The sequence below is a fragment of the Hylobates moloch genome, unplaced genomic scaffold, assembly GCF_009828535.3.
Source record: "Hylobates moloch isolate HMO894 unplaced genomic scaffold, HMol_V3 SCAFFOLD_19, whole genome shotgun sequence".
Classification (NCBI taxonomy): domain Eukaryota; kingdom Metazoa; phylum Chordata; class Mammalia; order Primates; family Hylobatidae; genus Hylobates; species Hylobates moloch.
This window is the reverse complement of record NW_026652294.1, coordinates 19,677,463-19,704,111: the sequence shown is the minus strand read 5'-3', so window position 1 is coordinate 19,704,111 and position 26,649 is coordinate 19,677,463. Positions and strand designations below refer to the sequence as shown.

General features: G+C 45.7%; 1 protein-coding gene across 6 annotated transcripts in view; it reads left to right on the top strand.

Moving 5' to 3' along the window:
• The window catches only part of SYN3 (synapsin III), a 565,053-nt gene that overhangs the window by 451,990 nt on the left and 86,414 nt on the right, over positions 1-26,649 (top strand). For all 6 annotated transcript variants that reach the window (XM_032140020.2, XM_032140018.2, XM_058431176.1 and 3 more), the window contains one exon: positions 15,357-15,419. In XM_032140020.2, coding sequence (XP_031995911.1) covers positions 15,357-15,419 — 63 coding nt within the window. The remainder of the gene's footprint in view (positions 1-15,356; positions 15,420-26,649) is intronic.

Sequence of the window (26,649 nt, the reverse complement as noted above, 5' to 3'; positions counted from 1 at the left end):
AAAATGAATGCTATCCTTGCCCTCACAGAACTCAAATAAACATGGAAATAAATATATCCGGGCAAACCCAACTTTAGCTTTCCTTGTTGGCAGGATTAACTCCAGGCCTCAAAGCTTCCCCTCTGAATGGCTTCAAAGTTAGCCACGGCATAAGAGCCCTTGAAAAATGAAGGTCATTTTCAGAAGGGAGGAGGCAATGGCCTTGTAAGGAGGAGGGAGGGCTAGAGATAATTCTCTGTCCTACCCTGCTCATGGTACCCCGTACCAACCAATATTTATTTATATTTATTTATTTGTTATTTTATTTATTGTATTAATTCATTCTCACGTCGCTATAAAGAACTACCTGAGACTGGGTAATTTATTTTAAAAATTAATTAAAATTTTTTAATTTATTAAAAAAAAAGAGGCTTAATTGAGTCACAGTTCCACAGGCTGTACAGGAGGCATGGCTGGGGAGGCCTCAGGAAACTTACAATCATGGTGGAAGGGTAAAGGGGAAGCAGGCACATTTGCACATGGCAGCAGGAGAGAGAGAAGAGGAAGTGCCACACACTTTTAAACCATCAGCTCTCATGAGAACTCCCTTACTATCGCGAGAACAGCAAGGGAGAAATCTGCCCCCATGATCCAATCACCTCCCACTAGGTCCCTCCTCCCAACATTGGGAAATACAATTCAACATGAGATTTGGGTGAGGACACAGAGAGAAACCAAATCATTTATTTATTTATTTATTTATTTATTTAGGACACAGGGTCTCACTTTGTCACCCAGGCTGGAGTTCAGTGGTGCAACTGCTCACTGCAGCCTCCAATTCCTGGGCTCAAGTGATCATCCCACCTCAGCCTCCCAAGTGGTTGGGACTACAGGCATGTGCCACCATGCCTGGCTAATTTTTTTTCTTTTATAGAGACAAGGTCTTACTATGTTGCCCAGGCTGGTCTTTAACTTTTGGCCTTAAGCGATCCTCCTGTCTTGACCTCCCAAAATGTTGGGATTTCAGGCATGAGCCACCGTGCATGGCCTCCAGTATTTCTCTATACTTTCTTCTTTAGCTCCTAAAGCGAAACTGTTTTTCTACTCACAACACTTCTGACACTAAATATGTGGGTTTTCCATACCCAAGCGATTATCCAGTTCTCTGTGGATACCAACTGAGTGTCCTGCGATTGAATTCAATTCTGATACTAACTACCTGGAGTTAGCATAGATCCCACCGGTTAAGGGCTCAGTCCCACAAGACTGTCCCCCACTTCAGAAGCCAGTTGCAAATTTGGGTGCCCATGGTACCCACACTTCTATCTGACTTGTTGGAGTTGGAGTTCCCATAACTCCCTACTCATATTTGATAATTTGCTATAACTGCTCACATAATTCAGGAGACACGTTACTTATATTTATTGGTTTATTATAAGAGATGTGAGAAAGGATATAAAGAACAGTCAGATGAAGAGGAACATAGAGCAAAATCCAGAAGGGTCCCAAAGACAGGAGCTTCTCTCACCATGGAGTTGGGGCACACCACCCTCCTAGCGCACGGAGGTTTTCAGCGACCCGGAAGCTCTCCAGTTCTGTAGTTGAGGGATTTTTATGGAAGCCTCATCACATAGGCATGAAGAATTATTAGTTCAATCTCTATCCCTTCTCTCCTTCCCAGAGGATGAAGGGTGGGACTGAAAGATTCAAGCCTCCATCTGGTGACCAGCCCCAATCCTGAAGCTATCCAGGAGCCCACCAAGAGTGGCCTCATTAGAACAAAAGATGCTCCCAGCACCCCTATCACTCAGGAAATTACAAGGCTTTTAGGAGCTCTGTCTCAGGAACTGGAAGCACAGACTAAATGCATGTTTCTTATCACATCACAGCATCCTGAACATTCTTCCTTCTTAGCCCTTCTCTTTATCACCTTGCTCATGGGATGACAAAGTGAGTAAGAATAAGCCAGAAGCAGAGATCTTGCTTACCCCAATAATTGTACAAAAGATCTAGCTCAGTCGGGTGCGGTGGCTCACACCTGTAATCCCAGCACTTTGGGAGGCCGAGGCGGGTAGATCACGAGGTCAGGAGTTCGAGACCAGCCTGGCCAACATAGTGAATCCCTGTCTCTACTAAAAGTACAAAAATTAGCCAGGTATGGTGGTGCGCGACTGTAATCCCAGCTACTCGGGGGACTGAGGCAGGAGAATCATCTGAATCTGGGAGGCAGTGGTTGCAGTGAGCCGAGATCGTGCCATTGCACTCCAGCCTGGGCAACCGGGCGAGAATCCATCCCCCCAAAAAAAAAAAATCCAAAAAAAAAAAAAACTCTAGCTCAAGCCCTCTGCTCTCAAATGGCCAAAGATACAACAGTGGATGAGACGGAAAAGGTTTCACACAGGATGCAAGACCCTGCAAGCTAGTGTTGGTTCACTTGTGAAAATCCTTCTTCCCAAATGTTAAAAATTCAGGAGCTGCCCAGTTAGGTATAGAAATCATTTCTGATCCAGGGCGTTGCCAAAGTATTACCCATATTCTTGAGATTTGCTAGACATTCATTTGCCTTCATGGTCTGCAATCACTGGAAATACATATCCAGGTCATTCCAAAATATATTTAAACATCAGACACCATCCATACAACAGAATACCGTGTGGCAATAAAAAGAATGAAGCACTGATAAACGCTACAACATGGATGAACCTTCAAAACAAAGTGGCTGGACGCAGTGGCTCATGCCTATAATCCCAGCACTTCGGGAGGCCGAGGTGGGTGTATCACCTGAGGTTGAGAGTTCGAGACCAGCCTGACCAACACGGAGAAAACCCATCTCTACTAAAAATACAAAATTAGCCAGGCATGGTGGCATGCGCCTGTAATCCCAGCTACTCAGGAGGCTGAGGCAGGAGAATTGCTTGAACTCTGGAGGGGGAGGTTGCGGTGAGCCAAGATTCCGTGATTGCACTTCAGCCTGGGCAACAAGAGTGGAACTCTGTCTCAAAAAAAAAAAAACCACATACAAAGTGAAGGAAACTAGTCACAAAAGGCCACATATTTTGTGAGTCCATGTGTCTGAAATGTCCAGAATAGGGAAATCTGTAGAGATAGAAAGTAGAGCATTGGTCATCAGAGGCTGGAAGGGGCTCCAGAGAAATGGGGAAGGACTGGTACTATGTACCGGGTTTCTTTTTGAGTGATGAAAGCATTCTAAAGATAGGTAGTGTTGATGGCTGCACAACTCTGTGAATAACCTGCAAGCACTGAATTGTACATTTCTTTTTTGGGGGGGCGGGGGGACAGAATCTCGATCTGTCGCCCAGGCTGGTGTGCAGCGGTGCAATCTTGGCTCACTGCAACCTCCACCTCCCAGGTTCAAGCGATTCTCCTGCCCCAGCCTCCCGAGTAGCAGGGATTACAGGTGCCCACCAACACACCCAGCTAATTTTTGTATTTTTAGTAGAGACGGGATTTCACCATATTGCCCAGGCTGATCTCGAACTCCTGACCTTGTCATCTGCCTGCCTCGGCCTCCCAAAGTGCTGGGATTACAGGCGTGAGCCACCACACCTGGCCTGAATTGTACATTCTTTTATGACTAGTTTCCTTCACATTTCTAAAAGGGTGAATTTTATGGTATGTGAATTGTATCTCAATAAAGTTGTAAAATAACAGCTTTAAACAGTTTAAAAATTCAGGCACCATCTCTGCAGCTACAGTGGGTCAGATTTCACTGAATTACATAAAAAGGTTATGCAAGATTTACAGGATTAAAAACCAGGCAGAGGTCAAGTGCAGTGGCTCACACCTGTAATCCCAATACTTTGAGAGGCTGAGGTGGGAGGGTTGCTTTAGCCTAGGAGTTTGAGTCCAGCCTGGGCAACAAAGCGAGACCCTGTCTCCTCCAAAAACACTTTTATTTATTTATTTTTTTAATTAGCTGGGCATGGTGGCACACGCTTGTAGTCCCAGTTACTGGAGAGGCTGAGGCAGAAGGATTACTTGAGTACAGGAGTTTGAGATTACAGTGAGCTACAATCACACCACTGTACTCCAGCCTGGGCAACAGGGAAAGACCCTGTCTCTTAAAAAAACAGAACACCAGGCAGGCTGTCATCGCTAGAGCTTAAGTATATTTCTGCACAGGTAAATAAATACATAGAATCATTATTTATAAAGGAATATCAGATAAATTCATTATTCAATTTAATGATAACTTTTTTTTTTTTTTTTTGAGACGGAGTCTCGCTGTCGCCCAGGCTGGAGTGCAGTGGCGCGATCTCAGCTCACTGCAGGCTCCGCCCCCCGGGGTTCACGCCATTCTCCTGCCTCAGCCTCCCGAGTAGCTGGGACTACGGGCGCCCGCTACATCGCCTGGCTAATTTTTTGTATTTTTAGTAGAGACGGGGTTTCACTGTGTTAGCCAGGATGGTCTCGATCTCCTGACCTCGTGATCCGCCCGCCTCGGTCTCCCAAAGTGCTGGGATTACAGGCGTGAGCCACCGCGCCCTAATGATAACTTTTATTTATTTATTTATTTATTGAGACAGAGTCTCGCTCTGTCGCCCAGGCTGGAGTAGTGGCACCATCTCGGCTCACTGAAAGCTCTGCCTCCCGGGTTCACGCCATTCTCCTGCCTCAGCCTCTCGAGTAACTGGGACTATCGGCGCCCGCCACCACGCCCAGCTAATTTTTTGTATTTTTAGTAGAGACAGGATTTCACCGTGTTAGCCAGGATGGTCTCAATCTCCTGACCTCGTGATCCGCCCATCTTGGTCTCCCAAAGTGCTGGGATTACAGGCGTGAGCCACGGGGCCCGGCCCAATTTAATAACTTTAAAAGTAATTTCAAAGCAGATATTTTTACAATAAATAGTACAAAAAGGAAAACTTTAAAAAAAGAAGAAGAAAAGAGCAATGGCCGTCGCTGTAGCAAGTACTAATTTGAAGGGGGGGGGGGGGTACTGATTTTAACTGCGTGTCAGTTTAAATTATCCCCAAAGAATTTCTGGCTAGGATCCAGATACCTATAACATGTACTTTACATGAAAACTCAAATCTTCACAACAACCACGGTTTCGGGTGTGCTTATTCCCATTTATAGATAAAGCAGCTGAGACTGGAAAGGCTAAGAAACTTGCCAAGGGTATCCCCATAGGAACTGATGCTAATGATATTTAAACACAAGTCCGCCTGGCTTCAAAGCCTGCCTTCTCTCTTGCAGCTAATTTCATGGCACTGCACAAATAGTTTCTCTGAACCAGATGAAATGCCTTTGCCTACGGCCCCAAGCAAACAGTATTTCTTCTATGCAATACCAAGACAACAGTATTTTTAAACAAAAGTTTACATTTATCGTTAAGACATTAAATGTGTGAACATCAACTGAAGCAAAGAAATGTGGATACTGAAGTAATTGTTATTTAACTATTTTCTGAAGTAACTAAGAAGAACAGTAATTCCCATATTAAGGATCATCTGACTTGGGCTGGGAGCGGTGGCCCACGCCTATAATCCCAACACTTTGGGAAGCCAAAGCAGGTGGATTATTTGAGGTCAGGAGTTCGAGACCACCCTGGCCAATATGGCGAAACCCCACCTCTACTAAAAATACAAAAAAATTAGCTGGGCTTGGTGGCACGTGCCTGTAATCTCAGCTACTCGGGAGGCTGAGGTGGGGGAAATCGCTTGAACCCAGGAGGCGGAAGTTGCAGTGAGCCGAGATCACACCACTGCACTCCAGCCTGCGTGACAGAGCAAGACTCCATCTCAAAAATAAATAATTTTTTTAAAAGGGTCATCTGACTTGGAAAGGGGTGCTTTTCCCCATCTACAGATGCAGCTGGAACAAGACTGTCAAAAAAAGTAAATTATAGCAGCAAGTCCAGAGGGTCTGCGATCCTGCAGCTGCGTGTATCCATGTGGCTCAGGGTGGTCTTTGCTTCCCAGTCATTTAGGATCATTCAGACCCTCCCCAGAGCCACAGTTTGCTGGGGATATTGTCTGCATGGCGAGTGTCACCCAAGAGGATCCTCGTGGGAGACTGAGCCTGTTCTATGCTATAAACATCACACAGGCAAGAACAAGAAAAGCAGACAAATATTGCCATCCTATCAGTTTGTTTATTTTTGACTATTCCGTTTCTCAGGGAAACAGGAAATGTAAGAGAATGGAATATTTGTTTTTTGGTAGGGCAGGTTTTGTTTCATTTTTCTGAATATGCTACCGGTATTTTTCCAAGACAGACTTAAGGTGGAAGGAGGTGATGCAGGGAGCTCAGAGGTGGGATTAGAAGGCCAGAGAGCTCCAGGCTGGGCAGGGAGACCACAGACCTCACTCTGCAAACATCTCCTGGGCCCTCCTGTGTGCCTGACCCGGATCAGGACGGGTATAAAGATGAAGAAGGCAGGCAGGATCTCTATCTTGGGCACCTGGGTGGGTGGTGGCAGCATTGACTGAGGTTGGGGTACAGGAAGAGAAGAGAACATTTTTGATGAGAATTCATGCAGTCGTTTGGAAATGTTGAGTTGCAAGTTCTGCAGCAGCACCTGGTGGCCGAGGTCAGGAGGCAGGTCTGTCATTCAGGAGAGGCCTGAGGGTTCAATGTTGAGCAGCCACAGACACTGCCCCACCGCTTCTCGTGGAGTCAGACATTCCTCAACAATCACACAGATCCATTTAAAATGGCTAAGAAGGAAGAAGAGATGAGCAGGCTGTGACATAGGCAGGGAGATGCAAGCCAGCTGCTTGGGGAGGTGACGTTGGAGCTGACTTCTGAAGCATGCAGACATGGACACAGAAGGGGAACATCACACACCGGGGCCTGTTGTGGGGTGGAGGAGGGGGGAGGGATAGCATTAGGAGATATACCTAATGTTAAATGACGAGTTAATGGGTGCAGCACACCAACATGGCACATGTATACATATGTAACAAACCTGCACATTGTGCACATGTACCCTAAAACTTAAAGCATAATAAAAATAAATCAATAAATAATTATTTTAAAAATAAATACTTATTTAAAAATTAAAAAAATAAAAAATAAAGAGTTGGCTGAATGAAGAGGAGCAGGGAGGGACTTCACTGCAGGCAATTAAAAACAGCATATGCAAAGCCCCTGTGGCCAGAGGGGACAGCACTAGTATACTAGTATCCAGGCTGGGGAGAAAGCCATTGAACCTGGGACAGAGAGGCTGATGGGGGAGTGTGGGTAAGATGGGTTTGGAGCAGAAGGCAGGGGTCAGACCACACAAAGCCCTTAAGCTGTGACGTTTTGTCTTAACATATTTGCGTTTCCACATTTCACTCCTCTAGATGGCATTTTGTAGATTTGTCACAACATGGCAGAATTACAGAAGAGTTGCAAAGGTCATCTTGTTTGTGCTCCTCCTCCTGACGGGAGTGTCTCTATGTGCCGTGCTTAAAATTCCAAGGAGAGTCTGTCAGATGCTACACACCAAGGTTAAGCTTTATGAAGCAGCCGTGGGGATGCTCCTGTGATCTCTGTTGAATGAGTCTGCTTTAAATGTCTACCACAAACCCCATTTCCGGGCTGCCCCATTTCTGTCAAAGGCTTCGTAACGTGCTCCCCGCTCACAACCTAGGCCTCAGGCTTCCTTCCCCTTCCCTTCCCTTCCCTTCCTGCTTTCAAAGAATAACAGATCAGCCTTTGACATCCCCCGGCCCACCCTTGCTGCCGTGCCCCTGAGATCATAGACATGGAAGAGATGAGAACAAGGACAGACAGCCGTCCTATGCCAGGCCAGGCCCTGGGCATCTTCTAAGTTCATTTGCGCCTCTCCGCTAGCAACAACCATCCAGTGACCAACTCCTCCGTGACCGAAATCTATTATAATGTCCATTCCTCCCATCAATCCGGTGGGATTCAAGTGATCTTCCTATTTGGGGCATGAGGAAACTGAGTCACAGAGTGGTCGGTGACTTACCCAAGGGCTCACAACTGTAAATGTGGGAGCCAGAAGTGAACTGGCATCCTTCTACCAGTGTTCATGCTGCTGCCACCTTGCCCTGCCCTGCCCAGTGGTGACTGCAGCCAGTCTTGGCCTAACAGGTCTGCTGGCCTCCACCCACGTGCTCCAGTTCTGGGCGCAGGGGAAGCACTGTACGATCATAGTTGTCCAGAGGCAGCACCGTGCAGGAGGGAGCAGGGGCGGGCGGCTCTGGCTGAATCCTAGCTCCTCCACTTTCTTGCTGACTGATCTTAGGCCAAAAACTTCACCTCTTTGTCTTTATTTCTATGTATGTAAAATGGAATAAAGATAGGAGCGACCTCATAGAAGAAGTGTCAAGAGGCTTACGTGGGGCTATATATGTAAAGTGCTTAGCCCCATGCCTGGCACACACTAAGGGCTCAAGAAATACGAGCTGTTGTTTCCACAGCCTCCAGAGAACTCTTCCTAAAGCCTGCTCTACAGGTGTCTACCCCACAGCATCCAAACTCTCCACGGCTGCCTGGTATCCATGAAACACAGTTCAAACTCCTACCTCTGGTGCCAGGCCCTTCACAAGCTTGCCATTCCTGATCTGTCCGCCCTAGTTCTGGCTGCATCCCCAACAAACCTTCCACTCGAATCAACCTTTCCCCCTCCTTGCCCCTCATTCCTCCTGACTCTGCCTGTTCGCATATGACTTCTCCCGCTTGTTGTGGGAGGCTTCGTCCAATACGCATTCAAAAAACGCGCTTACTGTGTGCCGAGCCTTGTGGAGAGTCTAGAGACCGCAGTGGTAAACAAAACAAGCAAAGGTTCCTGTCCTCAGATCACCTGTGGAGAGTGGAGAAACAGACAGTTAAAAAAAGAAGATGAATGTATAATTCTTTTTTTTTTTTTTTGAGATGGAGTCTTGCTCTATCGCCCAGGCTGGAGTGCAGTGGCATGATCTCGGCTCACTGCAAGCTCTGCCTTCCGGGTTCACACCATTCTCCCGCCTCAGCCTCCCGAGTAGCTGGGACTACAGGCGCCCGCCACCATGCCCAGCTAATTTTTTGTATTTTTAGTAGAGACAGGGTTTTACCGTGTTAGCCAGGATGGTCTCGATCTCCTGACCTCCTGATCCACCCACCTTGGCCTCCCAAAGTGCTAGGATTACAGGTGTGAGCCACCACTCCCAGTCATGAATGTATAATTCTAAATGGTGTCTAGAGCTAGGAAAGGAGAACTCTCAGAGTGAGATAGAGAAGATAACAGGAAGCGCCTACTGGAGACCAGTGGCCAGGGAGAGCTTTTCAGGGACAGAATTTCAACGGGGACATGAGTATGAGACGGGATTGGCCTAGAAAAGAGTGTGAGGGAGGGTATCTCAGGGAAACAGGGAACAGCATATGCAAAGACCGTGGCTGGAGGGAGTGCGGCACATTCAGTAAAGAACTGAAAGGTCAGTGGGCTGTAACTGGGAGTTAGGGGTTGGGCTGAGGAGGAGGAGGGAGACACATGAGATGAAACAGAAGACATGGGGGAGAGCTGGATCAGGCAGAGCCTTGGAGGCAGGGAATGGAGGCCACCTCCTCCTGGAAGTCTTCCCAGACTTCAGTCCTTGATTTCTTCCTCCAGATTCTTCTCGATCTTGATTTTCCCATCACTTACATAGGACCAGACTCTGCCTATTTAAATCTTCAGAGTCAAGAACATAGGAGGAGTTGCCTCCTTTGGTGGGAGGCTGCCCGGGCCACTCGAAACTCCTGGTTCTCTGATTCTGTGGCTTGAAGATGCAGCTATGACTAGGCTGACCTGGGCTTCCACTCTCGTCTCTAATCCTCCCGAGGGAACACCCAGCATGGGCACTGGGCTACCCCCCGCTTATTTTGGTTTCTTTGGGTTCTTTTGAATAAAGCCCTTATCTGGGTGGGGATCTCTGTTTTCCAAAATCGGTCTGCCCCTTCTGACAGGATGTCAGGCCTCTTACGCCACTGGGCAGTGCTGCACTCTGGAGTGCCCGGGGCATGTGAGTGGGACAGGGAGCCTGTGAGAGACTGATGCAGACCTCAGCATTCCCAGGGGAACTAAATAAAGCTATTGTTGGGAAGGGAAGAGAGAAAATAGCCGGCAAGATGTTTTTTGTCCTCTGTGACCTCTCTGTGTTTGGGGAGAGGCTGGCATGTTGCAAAGGGGTAGAAGTGGGAATGGCCTTCGACACCCATTTGAACAGCTTGGGAAGTGGGGTGGCCGCAGGGCAGCAGCACTGTCTTCACTGTCTGGCTTCAGGCAAAGGGCTGTGTTTTCTTTCTTTCTTTCTTTCTTTCTTTCTTTCTTTCTTTCTTTCTTTCTTTCTTTCTTTTTTTTTTTTTTTTTTTTTGAGATGGAGTCTCGCTCTGTCGCCCAGGCTGGAGTGCAGTGGCGCGATCTCGGCTCACTGAAAGCTCCACCTCCCGGATTGACGCCATTTCCCCTGCCTCAGCCTCCCTAGTATCTGGGACTACAGGTGCCCACCACCACACCTGGCTATTTTTTATTTTTTTGTATTTTTAGTAGAGACGGGATTTCACCATGTTAGCCAGGATGGTCTCCATCTCCTGACCTTGTGATCCGCTTGCCTCGACCTCCCAAAGTGCTGGGATTACAGGCGTGAGCCACCGCGCCCAGCCAGCGCTGTGTTTTCTTATCTATAACATGAGGGAGGGAAAGGATGCTACCACCCATAAAGTGCCTCGTCCCATTCCTGGCCCTTACATGACAATAAATACAGTCATTTTTAGCCTGGAGGTAATATGGTGGGTGATTCACCCCATATGCAATACCATGGCATCCAGTTTCATTTCTTGAGCTCTAACAACTGACTTTAGAAATAGAAGCCTGGGCGACAGAGCGAGACTTCATCTCAAAAAAAAAAAAAAAAGGGCAAAGGAAATTTTCCCCTAGTATCAGGAAAATCCATTGCTTTGGATGAATTCTGAAATGTTTTCTGTGAAATATCTTACTTAAACATTCTCAGATTTTTCTAGATTGACTTTCTGTGTTCTCTAAATACAGATACAGCACCTACTCCACAATTTCTAACAATGAGCACGTTCCTCCAATTTCATTTAAGAACCCTGGAGAAGGACATGCAGTTCAAATATACAATTCTGTTCAGCAATCACCTGCAAAATAGATTTATTGCAGATCAAATCATATTAAGTGGCCGGGAGGGGTGGCTCACGCCTGTTTTCCCAGCACTTTGGCAGGCGGAGGTGGGTGGATTACCTGAGGTCAGGAGTTCGAGACCAGCCTGGCCAACATAGTGAAACCCCGTCTCTACTGAAAATACAAAAATTAGCCAGGCATGGTGGCACATGGCTGTAATCCCAGCTACTCGAGAGGCTGAGGCAGGAGAATTGCTTGAGCCCAGGAGACGGAGGTTGCAGTGAGCCGAGATCGTGCTACTGCACTCCAGCCTGGCAGACAAAGCAAGACTCTGTCTCAAAAAAAAAAAAAAATCATATTAAGTGGCATAAAATAAATCCTTCCTTCCTATGGGTCTTTGTTTATTAGAGCTCATGAAGAATCTAAACATGCCCCATGGGAAGACTGTGGTGGTCTACACCATTCACCCTTGGGGGAACTCTGTGCCTTCTATCCACCCACCCACAACCTACTCATCCTTCAGAACCCTGGTCAGAGCCTCATTTCCTCTGGAGCAGGGGTCCCCCACCTCTGGGCCACAGACCAGTACAGGTCCATGGCCTGTTAGAAACAGAGACGCACAGCAGAAGGTGAGCTGTGGGTAAGTGAATGAGGCTTCATCTGTATTTACAGCCACTCCCCATCGCTCACACGACCGCCTCAGCCCCATCTCCTGTCAGATCAAAGGCAGCATTAGATTCTCATAGGAGCACTAACCCTGTTGTGAACTGCGCATTCGCGGGATGTAGGTTGCACTCTCCTTATGTAAATCTAATGCCTGATGATCTGTCACTGTCTCCCATCACCCCCAGATGGGACTGTCTAGTTGCAAGAAAACAAGCTCAGGGCTCCCACTAATCCTACATTATGGTGAGTTGTGTAATTATTTCATCATATATTACAAGGTAATAATAATAGAAATAAAATGCACAATAAATGCAATGCTCTGGAATCATCCTAAAACCATCCCCTTATCCCCCTCCAGTTCACATAAAAATTCTCTTCCACAAAACCAGTCCCTGGTGCCAAAAATGTTGGGACCTCTGCTCTGGAGACTTGCACATGACCGCAATGTACCCCACACCTTCCTGCTATGCTGCCTCACTCTGCTCTTTCCTTGTCAACCCATGGGTCCAAGCAGATAATAGATCCTCGGAGGGCAGAAATCTTGTCTCAACCTTCGGTGTGCCCCAACCAGCACAAGACACAGAACTAGCCACATAGTTCTCATTCAGTCGTGCCCACGGAATTGATTTGATATTATTTTATTGATCACTATCATGGGGGGAAGCATTTATTACACTCCAGATATGCATATGATTCCCAGAAAAGTGTGCCTTGATGGAGAGAGTGCTTGATAGTCAAGACACATAAACTTGACTTCCAGCACAGTGGCTCACACCTGTAATCCCAGCACTTTGGGAGGCTGAGGCAGGCGGATCACGAGGTCAGGAGATCAAGACCATCCTGGCTAACACAGTGAAACCCCATCTGTATTAAAAATACAAAAAATTAGCCGGGCTTGGTGGCAGGCACCTGTAGTCCCAGCTACTCGGGAGGCTGAGGCAGGAGAATGGCGTGAACCCGGGAGGTGGAGCTTGCAGTGAGCCGAGATCGCACCACTGCACTCCAGCCTGGGTGACAAAGCGAGACTCTGCCTCAAAAAAAAAAAAAAAAAAGTACATCGGGGCTTCAGCTGTCTAAGCAATGTTTTATTTCTTAAGCAAGCTGATGTCTGTAGTATTGCTCTTTAAGGCTTTTTCCATATGTGAAATATTTCATAATTATTATTAAGTTAACAAGTAATAACCACCAGGAGTTTTCTCATCACGTAATATTAAGTGGAAAGAGCAAGAACCAAGATTGGATATCCACTATACTCCCAATTTTGTAAAAACAGAACAAATCAAGGGAAAACCTCAATATAGATTTTTTTAAAAGAGCAGCAGATAATAAACCAAAACTATTAGCAGTCTGAGGATGACTTTTATTGACTTCTTTATACTTAAGGTAATTGATATATATATCAATCAATCAATAAGGTAATTAATGAGGTCCTTTCAATTAATCTTATCATATTTTCCAAAGTTTTTATAGTGAGTACTTATTGCTTTTGGAATCAAAATCAAATGTTGCTGTTTTTTTAACATGTATGTATTCACCATAGACACCAGGGTATGGTAAGTTTTAGCCTGAAATCAAGAAAAAAAAAATTATGGCTGGGCACAGTGGCTTCCGGGGCTGGAATCCTAGCACTTTGGGAAGCTGAGGCAGGCGGATCACCTGAGGTCAGGAGTTCAAGATCAGCCTGACCAACATGGCGAAACCCCGTCTCTACTAAAAATACAAAAATTAGCCAGGCATGGTGGCACATGCCTGTAATTCCTGCTAATCGGGAGGCTGAGGCAGGAGAATTGCTTGAACCCAGGAGGCAGAGATTGCAGTGAGCCAAGATTGTGCCACTGCACTTCAGCCTGGGCAACAGAGTGAGACTCTGTCTCAAAAAAAAAAAAAAAAAGATTATTTAAAGTCTACTGCAGGCCACTCTTGTGCTGGACTAAAAGGGAACTGTTCACACCAAGCTGGGAGTCTGACAGACCCAAGTTCAAGTCCCAGCTCCACCTCTTCCCAGCAACTGACTTGAGTCTCGATTTTCTTATCTATAAAATGGTGATTAAAATACTTTCCCTGGTTGCCTTATAAGGCCAGTGTGGGGGTAAAATGAGATGAGGGCCACAGAATGGCTTTGTGATGCACAGGCGGCCTTCTGCAGAGGCTCAGCAGCTACTACAGGACAGACCAGGCAAGAGACATCAAGAGGGCAAGGCTGGGTTTCTTCAGTGCCCACAGTGTAAGAGGACAGAGAGTGCTGTCCATGGACAGCTGAGGAGAAGGGGTCAGGATGGCCCCCAGTTGGGAATGGTCCACGTGGAAGGAAGTTATGTTATTAGTACATAACTAGGAGGGATAATCTTTGCCCTCAAGCAGTGCAAAATGTACTTCTAGAAATCAAGAAAACACTCTCAAAAAATGCACGAACAACATGAAAGGGGGAAAGCAAAGCTCAGACCTGAGTCCTGGCTTCCTAGCTCCCTGGTTAAGTGATGGTGTGTGTGGGGAAGTATACAGTCTTCCCAGCCCAACTGTCTCACTTGTGTCAGAAGGAGAAGCGTGCATGCCTCCTAGGTCTTGCTGAGAGGCCTGACTGAAGGACAGATTCAGTATCGAGCACCTTCCCTGGATCAGGCCGTGTTCTAGGAGCTGGGGGTGCAGCAGGGAACCAACCAGGCAAGGCTGCTGTCCTCAAGTGTGGCTCCCTAAGGGAGGTGACGCAGAGTAGTCGCTCAGCACAGAGCCTACGTAGTGCAGTCAATAAATGCTTGTGCCAGAGGCAGGCATGGCCACTATTATTAAGCAGCCTCGTATGGTGGCCTGGGAAGGCTTAGGGGAAATAATGAAAGTTTTCAGGTGGTTGAAGTGTTATTTGAAAGAATAATGGGCCAGGCGCAGTGGCTCACACCTGTAATCCCAGCACATCGGGAAGCAGAGGCAGGCGGATCGCCTGAGGTCAGGAGTTCGAGACCAGCCTGGCCAACATGATGAAACCCCATCTCTACTAAAAATACAAAGATTAGCCTGGCATGGTGGCAGGCACCTGTAATCCCAGCTACTTGGGAGGCTGAGGCAGGAGAATCACTTGAACCCTGGAGGCAAAGGTTGCAGTGAGCCGAGATCGCGCCATTGCACTCCAGCCTGGGCAACAAGAGCAAGACTTCATCTCAAAAAAAAGAGAAAGAATAATGTAAGGCAGGAGTATGCCAGGAATAATTAAGCTTCCATTCACTGAGTGCCACACATGTAATAACTCAATCCTTACAGCAACCACATGGGATACTATTATTATCGTCTTTATTTGACAAATGAGGAAACTGAGGCACGGGTCAATGCAATGACTTGTGTGAAGTTGCACAGCAGTAAAGCCAAGATTGGAAACCAGTCGGTTTGTCCCATTCCATTGTCTCTGCAGATTGATGGGTGCCCCAGACAAGCTGGTCGTAAGAGCTCAGAGCTTCCTTTGGAAGCCAAAAGCACTGACATTGAGGGTGTTTGGGCCATGGCAGGGTGACCATCTGTCAAAGCATTCTTGTGGGGATTCCCGACCATATCATATGAATGGATCTTTCTATGGAACAAGCAGCACCCAGAGCCTTGGTGGCAATGCTCTGAGATGTTAAGACTGACTTCTTCTTGTCTCTTTCAGGTCACAGCCCCACACTTCCCGGTGGTAGTCAAGCTGGGACATGCCCACGCTGGAATGGGAAAGGTATGAGAAACAGCCCTTTTACTCACAGTGGACACACCCAGAGATTCCCCAGACTACCTGTTCCTCTCTCTCTCTGTCACCCATCAACCCCTTAGCACAGGCACCCAGAACAGAGTGTTAAAAAGAATCCACAGTACATCTCCCTCCCTTCCCAGCCCACCTTCCTCAGAGCTCCTGGTGCACAGAACATCTCTCCAGTTCAGTCCATCCTTGCCAAACCCTACCTGGAATTGCTAACTAATCATTCTCTATGATTGCGACTGAAGAGAAAGAGATGTAGAGCATTTTGTTGAGCGTAATTATTTTGTGAGGGGTTGCTGTCATCATCTCCACAGCCATGTTGTAAGCCCATGTCTTACTCATCTCTTTATTAGTCCATTCTCACGCTGCTATAAAGAAATACCTGAAACTGGGTAATTTTAAAGAAAAGAGGTTTAATTGGCTGTGACTCCACAGGCTGTATGGGAAGCATGGCTGGGGAGGCCTCAGGAAACCTACAACTGTAGCGGCCTCAGGAAACTTACAACTGTGGCAGAAGGCGAAAGGGAAGCAGGCCTGTATTACATGCCTGGAGCAGGAGGAAGAGAGAGAAAGGGGAGGTGCTACACACTTTATTTTGTTTTTGAGACAGAGCCTCACTCTGTCACCCAGGCTGGAGTGCAGTAGCGTGATCTCAGCTCACTACAACCTCCACCTCCCAGGTTAAAGTGATTCTCATGCCTCAGCCTCCCAAGTAGCTGGGACTACAGGTGCGTGCCACAACACCCGGCTAATTTTTATATTTTTAATAAAGACTGGGTTTCACCATGTTGGCCAGGCTGGTCTCAAACTCCTGACCTCAAGTAATCCGCCCATCATGGCCTCCCAAAGTGTTGGGATTATAGGCGTGAGCCACCACACCTGGCCAAAGTGCTACACACTGTTAAACAACCAGATCTCGTGAGAACTCACTCACTATTACAAGAACAGCAAGGGGAAATCCAAGCTTGGAAGTGGATACTTCCTTCTGTTGAGCCTCAGTTGAGACTGAAGCTCTGGCTGACACCTTGATTGTGAGACCCCACCTAAGTCAAGCCTTGATTGTGAGACCCTACCTAAGTCAAGCCTGGGTGGGAGGAGATTGGATCAAGCAATGTGATCCAATCACCTCCCACCAGGCCCCTCTTCCAACATTGGGGATTACAGTTTAACATGAGATTTGGGTGGGGACCCAAATGCAAACCATATCAATCACCGTAGGGCTGCTGACACCTAGAAAATGGCAAACACATCTGGCTTCATGGAAGAAGCCCCCAGAGTCAGTTAACTGCAAAAGTCAATAATATAATATATTTCACACAGTCACAAATAACATCTTGACAAACTATATTGGTCAGACTCCTTCAGTTGCAAGTGTCAAAATGTTCAAGATATTAGGATGTCTGAGATAGTTCTTGGTAGATTCCAGCAGAGCTGGATCCAGGAGTCCAAATGAAATAGAGTTTGATCTCCCTCTTTATCTCTTGGCTCTGTTCATCTCTACTTGGCATTTTCTTCAGACGATCAAAATGGCTGTGAGCCACCCAACCTGGTCCCTAACCTCACCATCCCTAAAGGATAAAGACCCTCTTTTTGTCCAGCACCTCTGTATCTAATCCCATGGAACCTTGCTTGGATCAACGTACTTGGCCTCAACAATGGGATGTAGAGATGGTTTAGCCTCAGTCAAACCATGTGCATCAGAGTCCCACAGGAAACGGGGCACTGGGGGTCTCCCACAGTTTGCCTCTGGCTCAGAAACAAGTGGGAACATGTAGATCTCAGTACCTGCCACTCACATTGGAGGGGACTTGAGCCCAGACACAATGCCCAACACAGTGGGTCCTAGATAAAGTACAGCTGGAGCTAAACAATGTGAGGCCAAGTAGACACCTTTCTTTGAGTAGGCCCACCCAGACATGAATAATTCTTCACCTCACATCTATAGTTTTCCCCACCCTGTTATACCTTCTGTATGCCTAAACTCCATTCCCTTCAGGCAGCCTAAAAAGGAATGGGTCGGCCGGGCGTGGTGGCTCACGCCTGTAATCCCAGAACTTTGGGAGGCCAAAGAGGGTGAATCATCTGAGGTCGGGAGTTAGAGACCAGCTTGACCAACATGGAGAAACCCCGTCTCTACTAAAAATACAAAAATTAGCCACGCATGGTGGCACATGCCTGTAATCCCAGCTACTTGGAAAGCTGCGGCAGGAGAATCGCTTGAACCCAGGAGGCGGAGGTTGCGGTTAGCCGAGATTGTGCCATTGCACTCCAGCCTGGGCAATAAGAGTGAAACTCAGTCTCAAATAAAAAAGAAAAGAAAAGAAAAGAAAAGGAATGGGTCAGGCAGATCAGGGCATGACCCACAGCTTGGACATCTGCATAAACTTGGGCGAGTTACCATCTAACTTCTCTTGGTTTCCTCATCAGTCAAATGATAATTCTTATAACTATCTTTTAAAAAGAGTCCTCCCTTCAAAATATATCTCTCTAGAAAGTACACACCTTGAGGGCAGGAAGTTCTGCCTGGTTTTCCACTGCTGTATCCCAGAGCCCTAAGTGGCACCCAGTACACAGGAGCCCCCCTGCCCCACTTCTTGCTTGGGTGGATGAATGAATGAACCCCTCTTTAACCATCATCCTATGTCTCCCCCCCAATTCCCTGGCCTCCCACTGCCTCTTCCATCCCTGCATATGGCTCCAGCGCCCTCCACTCCACTAAAGCTGTCCTCTCAGTGGTCTCCAATGATCCTCTGTTGCTAATTCAGCAGGCACTTTTCTGTCCTTATTGGAATCCACCTCTCTCTATCATTTACAGTGGCTGGCCATCCTTCTGTCCCAAACTCTCCTTATAGTGGCCTCTGGTGCATGCTCCTCTCCTGGCTTTCCTCCTCTCTGTCTCTGGCCACTCCTTCTTGTTCTCCTTCAAGAACTTTTCTTCCTGCATCATCCCTAACCGTGGCTATTCCATCTGCACACGATCCCTGAGTGCTCTTGTCAACTACCTCATCTTCACCTGCTATCTGCATGCCAACAGACTCCCGAGTCACCTTTTTCCTTCCCAGAGCATCAGGCTCTTATATCCAGTTATGTCCTCTACATCTCTACTTTGTCTCCCATGGAAACCTCTGAGCCTAAACATCCCAGACCAGGCTCAGCATCTTCCCAGATCCCCTCACCTCCCTCCTTCTACTCCTCCTCCACTTCCTCCTGTGACCTCCATCTTTGCAGCAGGAACCACCAGTGATTCAGTTGCCTCAAAACAGAAACCTGGGAGTCATCTCCCCCTCCTCCATGTCCAAATGGCCTCCAAGTCTTGTCAGTTGCCCCTTGTTAATGTTTCTCTGACCTGTATCTTTCTCTGCACCCACTGCCACCATCTTGGACAGATCTGGTAAAGTCAAAGCATTCCCAAGAATTAAACTCTGTGCCTAAAGCTTAAAATAATCCCCAACAGGACATAAAAAGAAGGAAATAAAGAGATGGGAAACTCAGGTCCAGAAGGGCCTCCCAAAACATGGAAAGGAGGGTGCACTCCAAGGATAAAAAAAAAAAAAAAATGACACAGACCAGAATAAACTGAGGTTTGCAAAAATGCTGAGATCAAGGGAAAAGGACTTTTCTCCTTATGTTTGGAATGAGAAAACTTGCAGTAATAGTCTAGACCAAGTTGACGAAGCAAATGATGTCATGTTCATAGCTGAGAGAGAGAAAAACAAAGCTGGTACCTGTGGTAAATTTGCCTTCTCTTGGGAGTGAATATTGTCCTCCTAGAGACAAGCAAAGAGAACGTTTCTAGAAGAAAGCTGGTAAGGAGGCTGTTAATGAGCTCAGTGTTGCTTGAAATCTACCCAGGCCCCCACAGATGCAATTGCTGCCCTATCCTAAATTATACTTCACTCCTTTGTTCTTTTATACTTGTGGTGCCTACTCTATGCTGAGAATTGGAAAATCAATAGGACCCGGTCCCTGTCCTCAAGGAATTGGAGAGATAGTCTCGTAAATATGCATAATGTGTTGTTGGGGGCCTGGTAGAAGGCTATGCAGAGGGTATGAGGCTTAGAGGAAAGAACTTAATTCCACCTAGTTGGAAAAGGCATCCTAGGAGAATTGAGGCTTGATTTAGAAAGACAAGTGCATGGCCTTTGTCGGCACTGGTGATTAAGAGCATGCCCAGGAAAGGGGAAAATTCAACTAGTAAGAGGAAACCTGGCATCAGGGGAACTGCATGCAATTGGGTGTGCCTGGAGATTTAAGAAATCCTAAAAAACAAAAAAGACTAGAAGACAAGAGATGGAACAATTACCCCCTTGTATTAAAACAAAAAAATAGTGGACATCATGAGAAACAGAAATCAAAATATGGTGAAACTCCATGCCATTTTGGGAATGGTTAGACAGTGGTCCATATTCATGGGGATACCATAAGTTCCTTAGAAGTCAGTCAGGTTAGACAAGTGGTTGGGAGGAAAATGATCTGCCCCCGGGCAGGAGGCATTTGGATGTGTCTGGAGGCAATTTTATTTGTTATAACTTGGGGACGGTGAGGGGGTAGTACTGACATCTACCAGGTAGAAGCCAGGGATGCTGCTAAACATCCAGAGTACATAAGACAGCTTCCCACAACAAAGAATTGTACTGCCCCAAAATGTCAATACAGTCAATCCCACTTATCTGCTGGGGATACATTCCAAGACCCCCAGTGGATTCCTGAAACCACAGATAGTTCTGAATCATCCTGTTTATTCCTCTACATACCTATGATAAAGTTTAATTTAGAAATTAGGCACAGTACCCTTGAACTTTGGGGCCACTATGAAGTAGAATAACAGTTACTTGAACATTCCATGATAATGGATCCAGTAACTGAGATGGCTCCTAAGTGGCTAACGGGTGGGTGGCATATACAGCATGGACGTGCTGGACACAGCGATGATTCACGTCCCAGGCAGAATGGAGCTGGGTGGTGCAAGATTTCATTACACTACTCAGGATGGTGCGCACTTTAAAACCTAGGAATTGTTTATTTCTGGAATTTTCCATTTAATGTATTTGGACCGCAGTTGACCGTGGGTAACCGAAACCACAGATAAGAAGGGACTACTGGAGTATCAAGGTTGAGAAACATTGGACAAAACTAACTTCATTTCCTTTTTTGGAGATTTTACCAGACTAGAAAACAGAGGAAGCTGTGGTGATAATAGAGTTCAACGTGTTTCAAAGCATGTTCTGAAGAATTATAATTACTCAGGATGCCAAAATCTATTTTTGTCATATAGGTTTGGAAAACTCTGCATTAAAGTAAGCTTTTAGTGCAGAACTTCTTAGAGTCATAAATTTGGTCATATACATTGTTGGGGTACAAGAACGGAAAAGCAAGTAGAAATTCCCAGATTTATCTAACCCCAGAAACCTTTTGCCATTTTCTATTGAGATGGTTGTCCGTTTATTAATTTGTAAGAACATCTCGCATTTGAAGAACATTAATGCTTTGTCATACTTTGGAACTATTTTCTCCTTTTGACAATGACATGTTCACCTTATTATTCAGTTTTTAGCAATTTTTAAAGTTTTTTTTTTTAAATGCAGCCATGTGTCTCCATCTTTGGAAGCAGATTGTTATTATGGTGGCTAAGGGTGTTTATTTGAATCTAGGTCACACCACCTAATAGTTGTGAGACCTTAGATAAGTTGCCTCCCCCACTTTAGTTTCTTCTCATGTAAAATTAACATAGTAATAGTATGAGCTTCATAAGCTGGTTGTGAGGATTAAGAGACATTATGTATGTCAAGCACATAGCTCAGTGCCTGAAACAAGTGGGCACACCAGAAATATGGCCCGTCATTATTAAGAATGTTCAGACCTGCTCTGGGGACCCAAAATCCAACCTAAGTCAGTAAGGGAGATATGATTAAATAGCATCATATGTCAGATACTTTATTTCACTTGGCTATAAGTTTAGTATGACTCAGATGAGGACTGGGTTGCCAAAAGCTCTAATCAACAAATGCCAAATAAATAGATGAAAATAGGCTCAACTTTATTAGTCATCAGGGAAATGCAAATTAAAACCACAATGAGTTGCCACTTTGTAGCCACGAGAATAGCCAAAATTAAAAAGATTAATAATGCTAAGTGTTGGTGAGAACATGGAACAGTTGGAACACACACACACACAAAGTATAAATTTTTTGTAAAAGCATAAATTTGTACAACCACTTTGGAATATAGCTTGATATTGTGTACTAAGCTGATCACACAGGAGTTATTTTAGGTATACCTGACCTAAATACATGCATGTTTGACCAAAGCACATGATTATACTAGCTTTGTTTATAGTTGCTGAAAATTCATGTGTCCATTTAATAGAATAGATAAATCAATTGTAGTATATTCATATAAATGGAATATCTTCAGCAATAAAAATTAATGAACTACAACTACATATAGCAACTTGAATGAATCTCACAAACACACCATTTAGTGAAATAAATCAGAAAGAAAAGATTGCCTATTTCTATAGTTCCCTTTATATAAAATTTAAAAATCAGGAAAGCTTAACTATAGCATTAACTCATATACATATTTAGGTGATAGAACTTCTAAGAAAAGCAAGAGATTATCGTGATAAAAGTCAGAATAGAAGTTATCTTTGGAGAGGATGGAGGGGATAGTCATGGAGATGAGGCAGAAGTGGGCAAAGTTCTAGTTCTTGATTTAGGGGGTGGTTATGTGGGCATTTGCTTTGTGATAGTTCATTGAATTGTTGTTTTTTGTTTTTGCCCTTCTTCATAGTTGTGCTATATTTTAAAATAAGGTTTTAAAAATGTAATTCACTCTTAGGATATATGAATGGAAAGATGATACCCAGAACAAAAACAAGAGCCCTGCACCTAGCTAGCCAATCCACAGCCAGAAGATTGTGGTGTTCTGGGCTGCACCAATTTTGGGTGTTTGAAAGGGATAGTGACAAATTAATGTATGGAAGAATGAACCAAGTAGTGGATGGATGAGGCATATACCCCAGAAGAACTAGAGAGAGTGTGACCAACATCTTCAGAAACATGGAGGATTGTCATGGGAAGATAGATTAGACCAATTCTACCTAACATCTAGTGGGCAGAGTTGGGACCCAATCAGTGTTATCAGTCCTGTGGAAAGAGCAACTTTCTAACAATCAGAGGCAAATCTTACTGGACTGCCCCTTTAGGTAAGAGGTTCTCATCACTGGACAGTTGGAGCAAAGATGAGAGAGTTAGGAAACTTATTGAGAGTTTCAAGAGATTAAGTATTATGTGAGGTTCTTGGCCTGAGATGTTTGCACACCCTGAAGTAGAGACAAACTTGCATGTGTGTTTATGTGTGGATGTGACGTGAACATTTGGGGGAAAGGGGTCCATAACTTCCTTCAGCTTCTCATTAGTCACCTGACCAGCCCAATTAAGACACCATGGAGGTGACCCTTACATTATCCTCCAATGATGAGATTCTGTGGTATTAACCAATGTTATGAGCAGTCCATTGGAAGGAATTGCACAATATCATGTTGATGCAGAGCAGGCAAGCCCCACAACTGGGACTTAGCCTGGGAAGGTTCTTGGCTTTGTTCAGGAAAGAATTCAAGAGCAAGAGAGCAAACCAGTGGTAGAAGAAAACAGCTTTACTGAGTCAGCAGTGTTACAGCTCCATGACTCCTCCCGCAGAGCAGGGCTACCCCACAGGCAGTGTGTTGAGAACAGGAGCTCAGGGGCAGTGTTTCAGTCATATTTATACCCATTTTTAATTACATGCAAATTAAGAGGCAGGTTATTCAGAAATTTCTAGAAAAGGGGTGGATCTGTCAATGCCATGGAAAGGGGCAGTAACTTCCGAGATACTGGCAAGGGTAAACTGGCATGGCACTGGTGGGCATGTCTTATGGAGAGGTGCTTTTGCCTCTTCCCTGGTTCAGCCAGTCATCAATGTGGTCTGGAGTAAAGACCTGCCTCCTACCTCAGTGTTTCCATCGTAGAATTAAAAATTAAGTTCAAGGCCAACCGCTGGTATAGTGTCAGGGTAAAGCTTACAGAATCTGGAGTCAAGGTTCCTGGTTTGATTCTGGATTTACTATTTACTGTTTGTGTGTCCTTGGGCAAGTTGCTTAATTTTTCTCTGTGCCTCAATTTCCTCATCTCTAACACGGGGACAAAAATCTCCCTCCCAGGGTTGTAATGATGATAGAATAAATTAATCCAGGCTTAGGAAGGTGGTTGGTTCAGTGAATGGGAGCTTTAAAAAGACACTACGAATATACACTATTATGTTGATTACTTAACCATTTATCTCAGCTAAGATGAAATAAGCAGTTACCACAGACAAAAAGGGGAGAGGAATTGAATTAAATTCTGAGTAAATTCTTAAAATAAGGAAATTCGGCATCCCCAGGAGAGGCTGCAGTCACAAATGAACCCCACTCTAGGAGTCGTCTTATCCTTATTTCATAGATCCAGGCTCTCAGGGCTTGACTCCCAGCACCTCACTTAGAAGATAAGAACTTTTAGCCCAGAGAGGACAAGGGCCTTGCCCAAGGCCACACAGCAAGGGGGCATCTCCAGTAACAGAACAGGAAGGGAAAGAAAGGCCTTTGAAATCGTTCAGCCCCATTCCATTCTTTAGAGATGAGAAGAGTAGTAATAATACGAGCAATAATAATAATCACAATAATAAAAGCCAGTGTTCTGTAGAGCTTCCTCTGTGCAGGCACTGTTCTCAGTGCTATATGTATATATGTAGTGCAGTCCTCATAACAACCCTATGAGGTGGATACTATTAGAACTTCCATTCTACGGATCAGGAAACTGACGCACAAGCAGTAAATGGTGGAGTGGGGCACAACCCTCAGGCAGTCTGGCTGAGCTCAGGGGAGTGACATGGTACCAGATATCCTAACACTCCACCATGCAGGCACAGGGTTTGTTGTCCTTCTAAGAAGACCCTAGAGTAATGAGTGACAGGTTGGGAAACCTCTACAGACACCCCTGTCTGTTCTGGGTGATGAGAAGGCTGCTCCTTCACGCGATGTTTCCAGCAGCGCCGGCATCTTGCACACGCTGGCTAGGCCAGGTTCGCTGCCGTCATCAGCTCCAAGTGACCTGGACTCGGATCCCTTCTCTTAGGCTGACTCATTTAATGAGCTTTCTGGGCATAGTCGGCCTTTGGAGTGGGAGTCGATGGCCCAATAACACGGTGATGAACAGGGAGTATTAGAAAATGAGCAAATAGAGGAATGGCTCCCAGGGGAACAGTTAAGAAATCAAAAGGTTCCCCGCAACTGGGAGACAGCCAGAGAGGAGAGTCTCTCTGTGTTTCACAGATCAGCAGAAGTCCAGCCAAAAGTGAGCAGAGAAGAGGCACCCACCCATGAGGTGTTCAGGGGGAGGGAATTCTGGGACCCAGCCAAACCGTGAGGGACCCTCCCCCTCAACACCCACTGCCCTCCCTCTCAATCCCACCTCCCTCCCTATGTCCTCTCTCACCCACTTGCCACTCCCTTTTGATGGCCACCGGCCTCCTTTATTCTCTGCTTTTCTCTTTTTTTTTTTTTTTTTTTTTTTTTTTTTTTTTTTGAGTTAAGAGCTTTGCTCTGTCACCCAGGCTGGAATGCAGTGGTGCGATCTCGGCTCACTCTAACCTCTGCCTCCCGGGTTCAAGCGATTCTCCTGCCTCAGCCTCCTGAGTAGCTGGGACTGCAGACGCAGGCCACCATGCCCAGCTAATTTTTGTATTTTTAGTAGAGACGGGGTTTCACCATGTTGGCCAGAATGGTCTTAATCTCATGACCTCGTTATCCACCCGCCTCGGCCTCCCAAAGTGCTGGGGTGCTGGGCAGGCGTGAGCCACCGCGCCCGGCCTATTCTCTGCTTCTCTTGAGCACAGTGGGCCCTCAGGAGGGGATACATCAGTCCCCTACACCTTAATGAAGACTTTAGGCACCGTGCTCCCTTTACACAGCCTCTGCAATGAAGTTGTCCTCTCCACAAGTGCAATATACACAGTCCATCCCCATCATTCACAGACTCCATGTTTGCCAATTCATCTACTTGCGAAAATTCCTTTGTAGCCCCAAAATGAAATCTCACAGCAGTTTTGTGGCCATTCACGGACCTGCTCAGAGTGGTGAAAAATTTGAGTCAAATAAGATAACACTCTGTCTGCTGGTTTCAGCTCTCAAACCATAAATAAGTGTCCTTCTTGCAGTCTATTTGGTGCCACATTTATGCATTTTTGTGCTTTTCGTTGATGATTTCACTATTTAAAATGCCCTCGAAGTGTAGTGCTGAAGTGCTGCCTAGTCTTCCTAAGTGATATTCTTTATGGAAAAAAATACATGTGTTAGAAAAGTTTCATTCAGGCATGAGTTATATAGTACCATTGGCACTGAGTTTAATGTCAATGAATCAACAATATATATTAAGATGTCCTTCAGCAGAAGCACACTAACACAAGTTTATATATCAATCACTGGATGGAAATATTGTGACCAGAGGCTTAAAGGAACCTAACTCTGTATTTCTCCTAGGAGCAATGGGTCAGTATTTGCTTATTCAGTGTTCACCGCAACTTTATAAGGCATAACTACCATTAATAATGAGAATCAACTGCATGTGTATATTTGCATGTGTGTGCATGTGTGTGTGTGTGTGTGTATATATATATATACACACACACTTAAAAGACACACATGCCCATCTTGTAAAGAGTCTTAAATTTGCTTCCTGACTTTGAAAGCTAAAATGCTGTGATTCTAGCCATAAGCAGAGCTAACTGAAACAGTCATCCTACGCCTCTGTGTAACCCAATGTTCACCTGTTGAGGGCAGGACCATCTAGATCATGAAGTCATTTTTCTTACAAGAACGTAAAGCTAAGACCTCTACCTGAGATCTTCCTCTGCCACTTCCTGCATCCTCACACCATCCTTGGTTCACTGGAAAGAGCCCTGGCCTGGTTTGGGAAATCTGGGTCATCCTGCCAGCCTCACACTCCCTGGGGCCAGCAGTAACCACCTGTGCCAGTCACTTAAACCTGTAAATGCAATTTTCCCTTATTTCATGATTTTCCTCACCCAATCACTTGGGAGAGCTAGTGAGTAAAAGTGCATTAGAAAGTCTAAAGCTTCATAGAAACAGGAGATGGGGAGATAAGCAAAAGAGAGTATGGGCTTTCGGCTTACA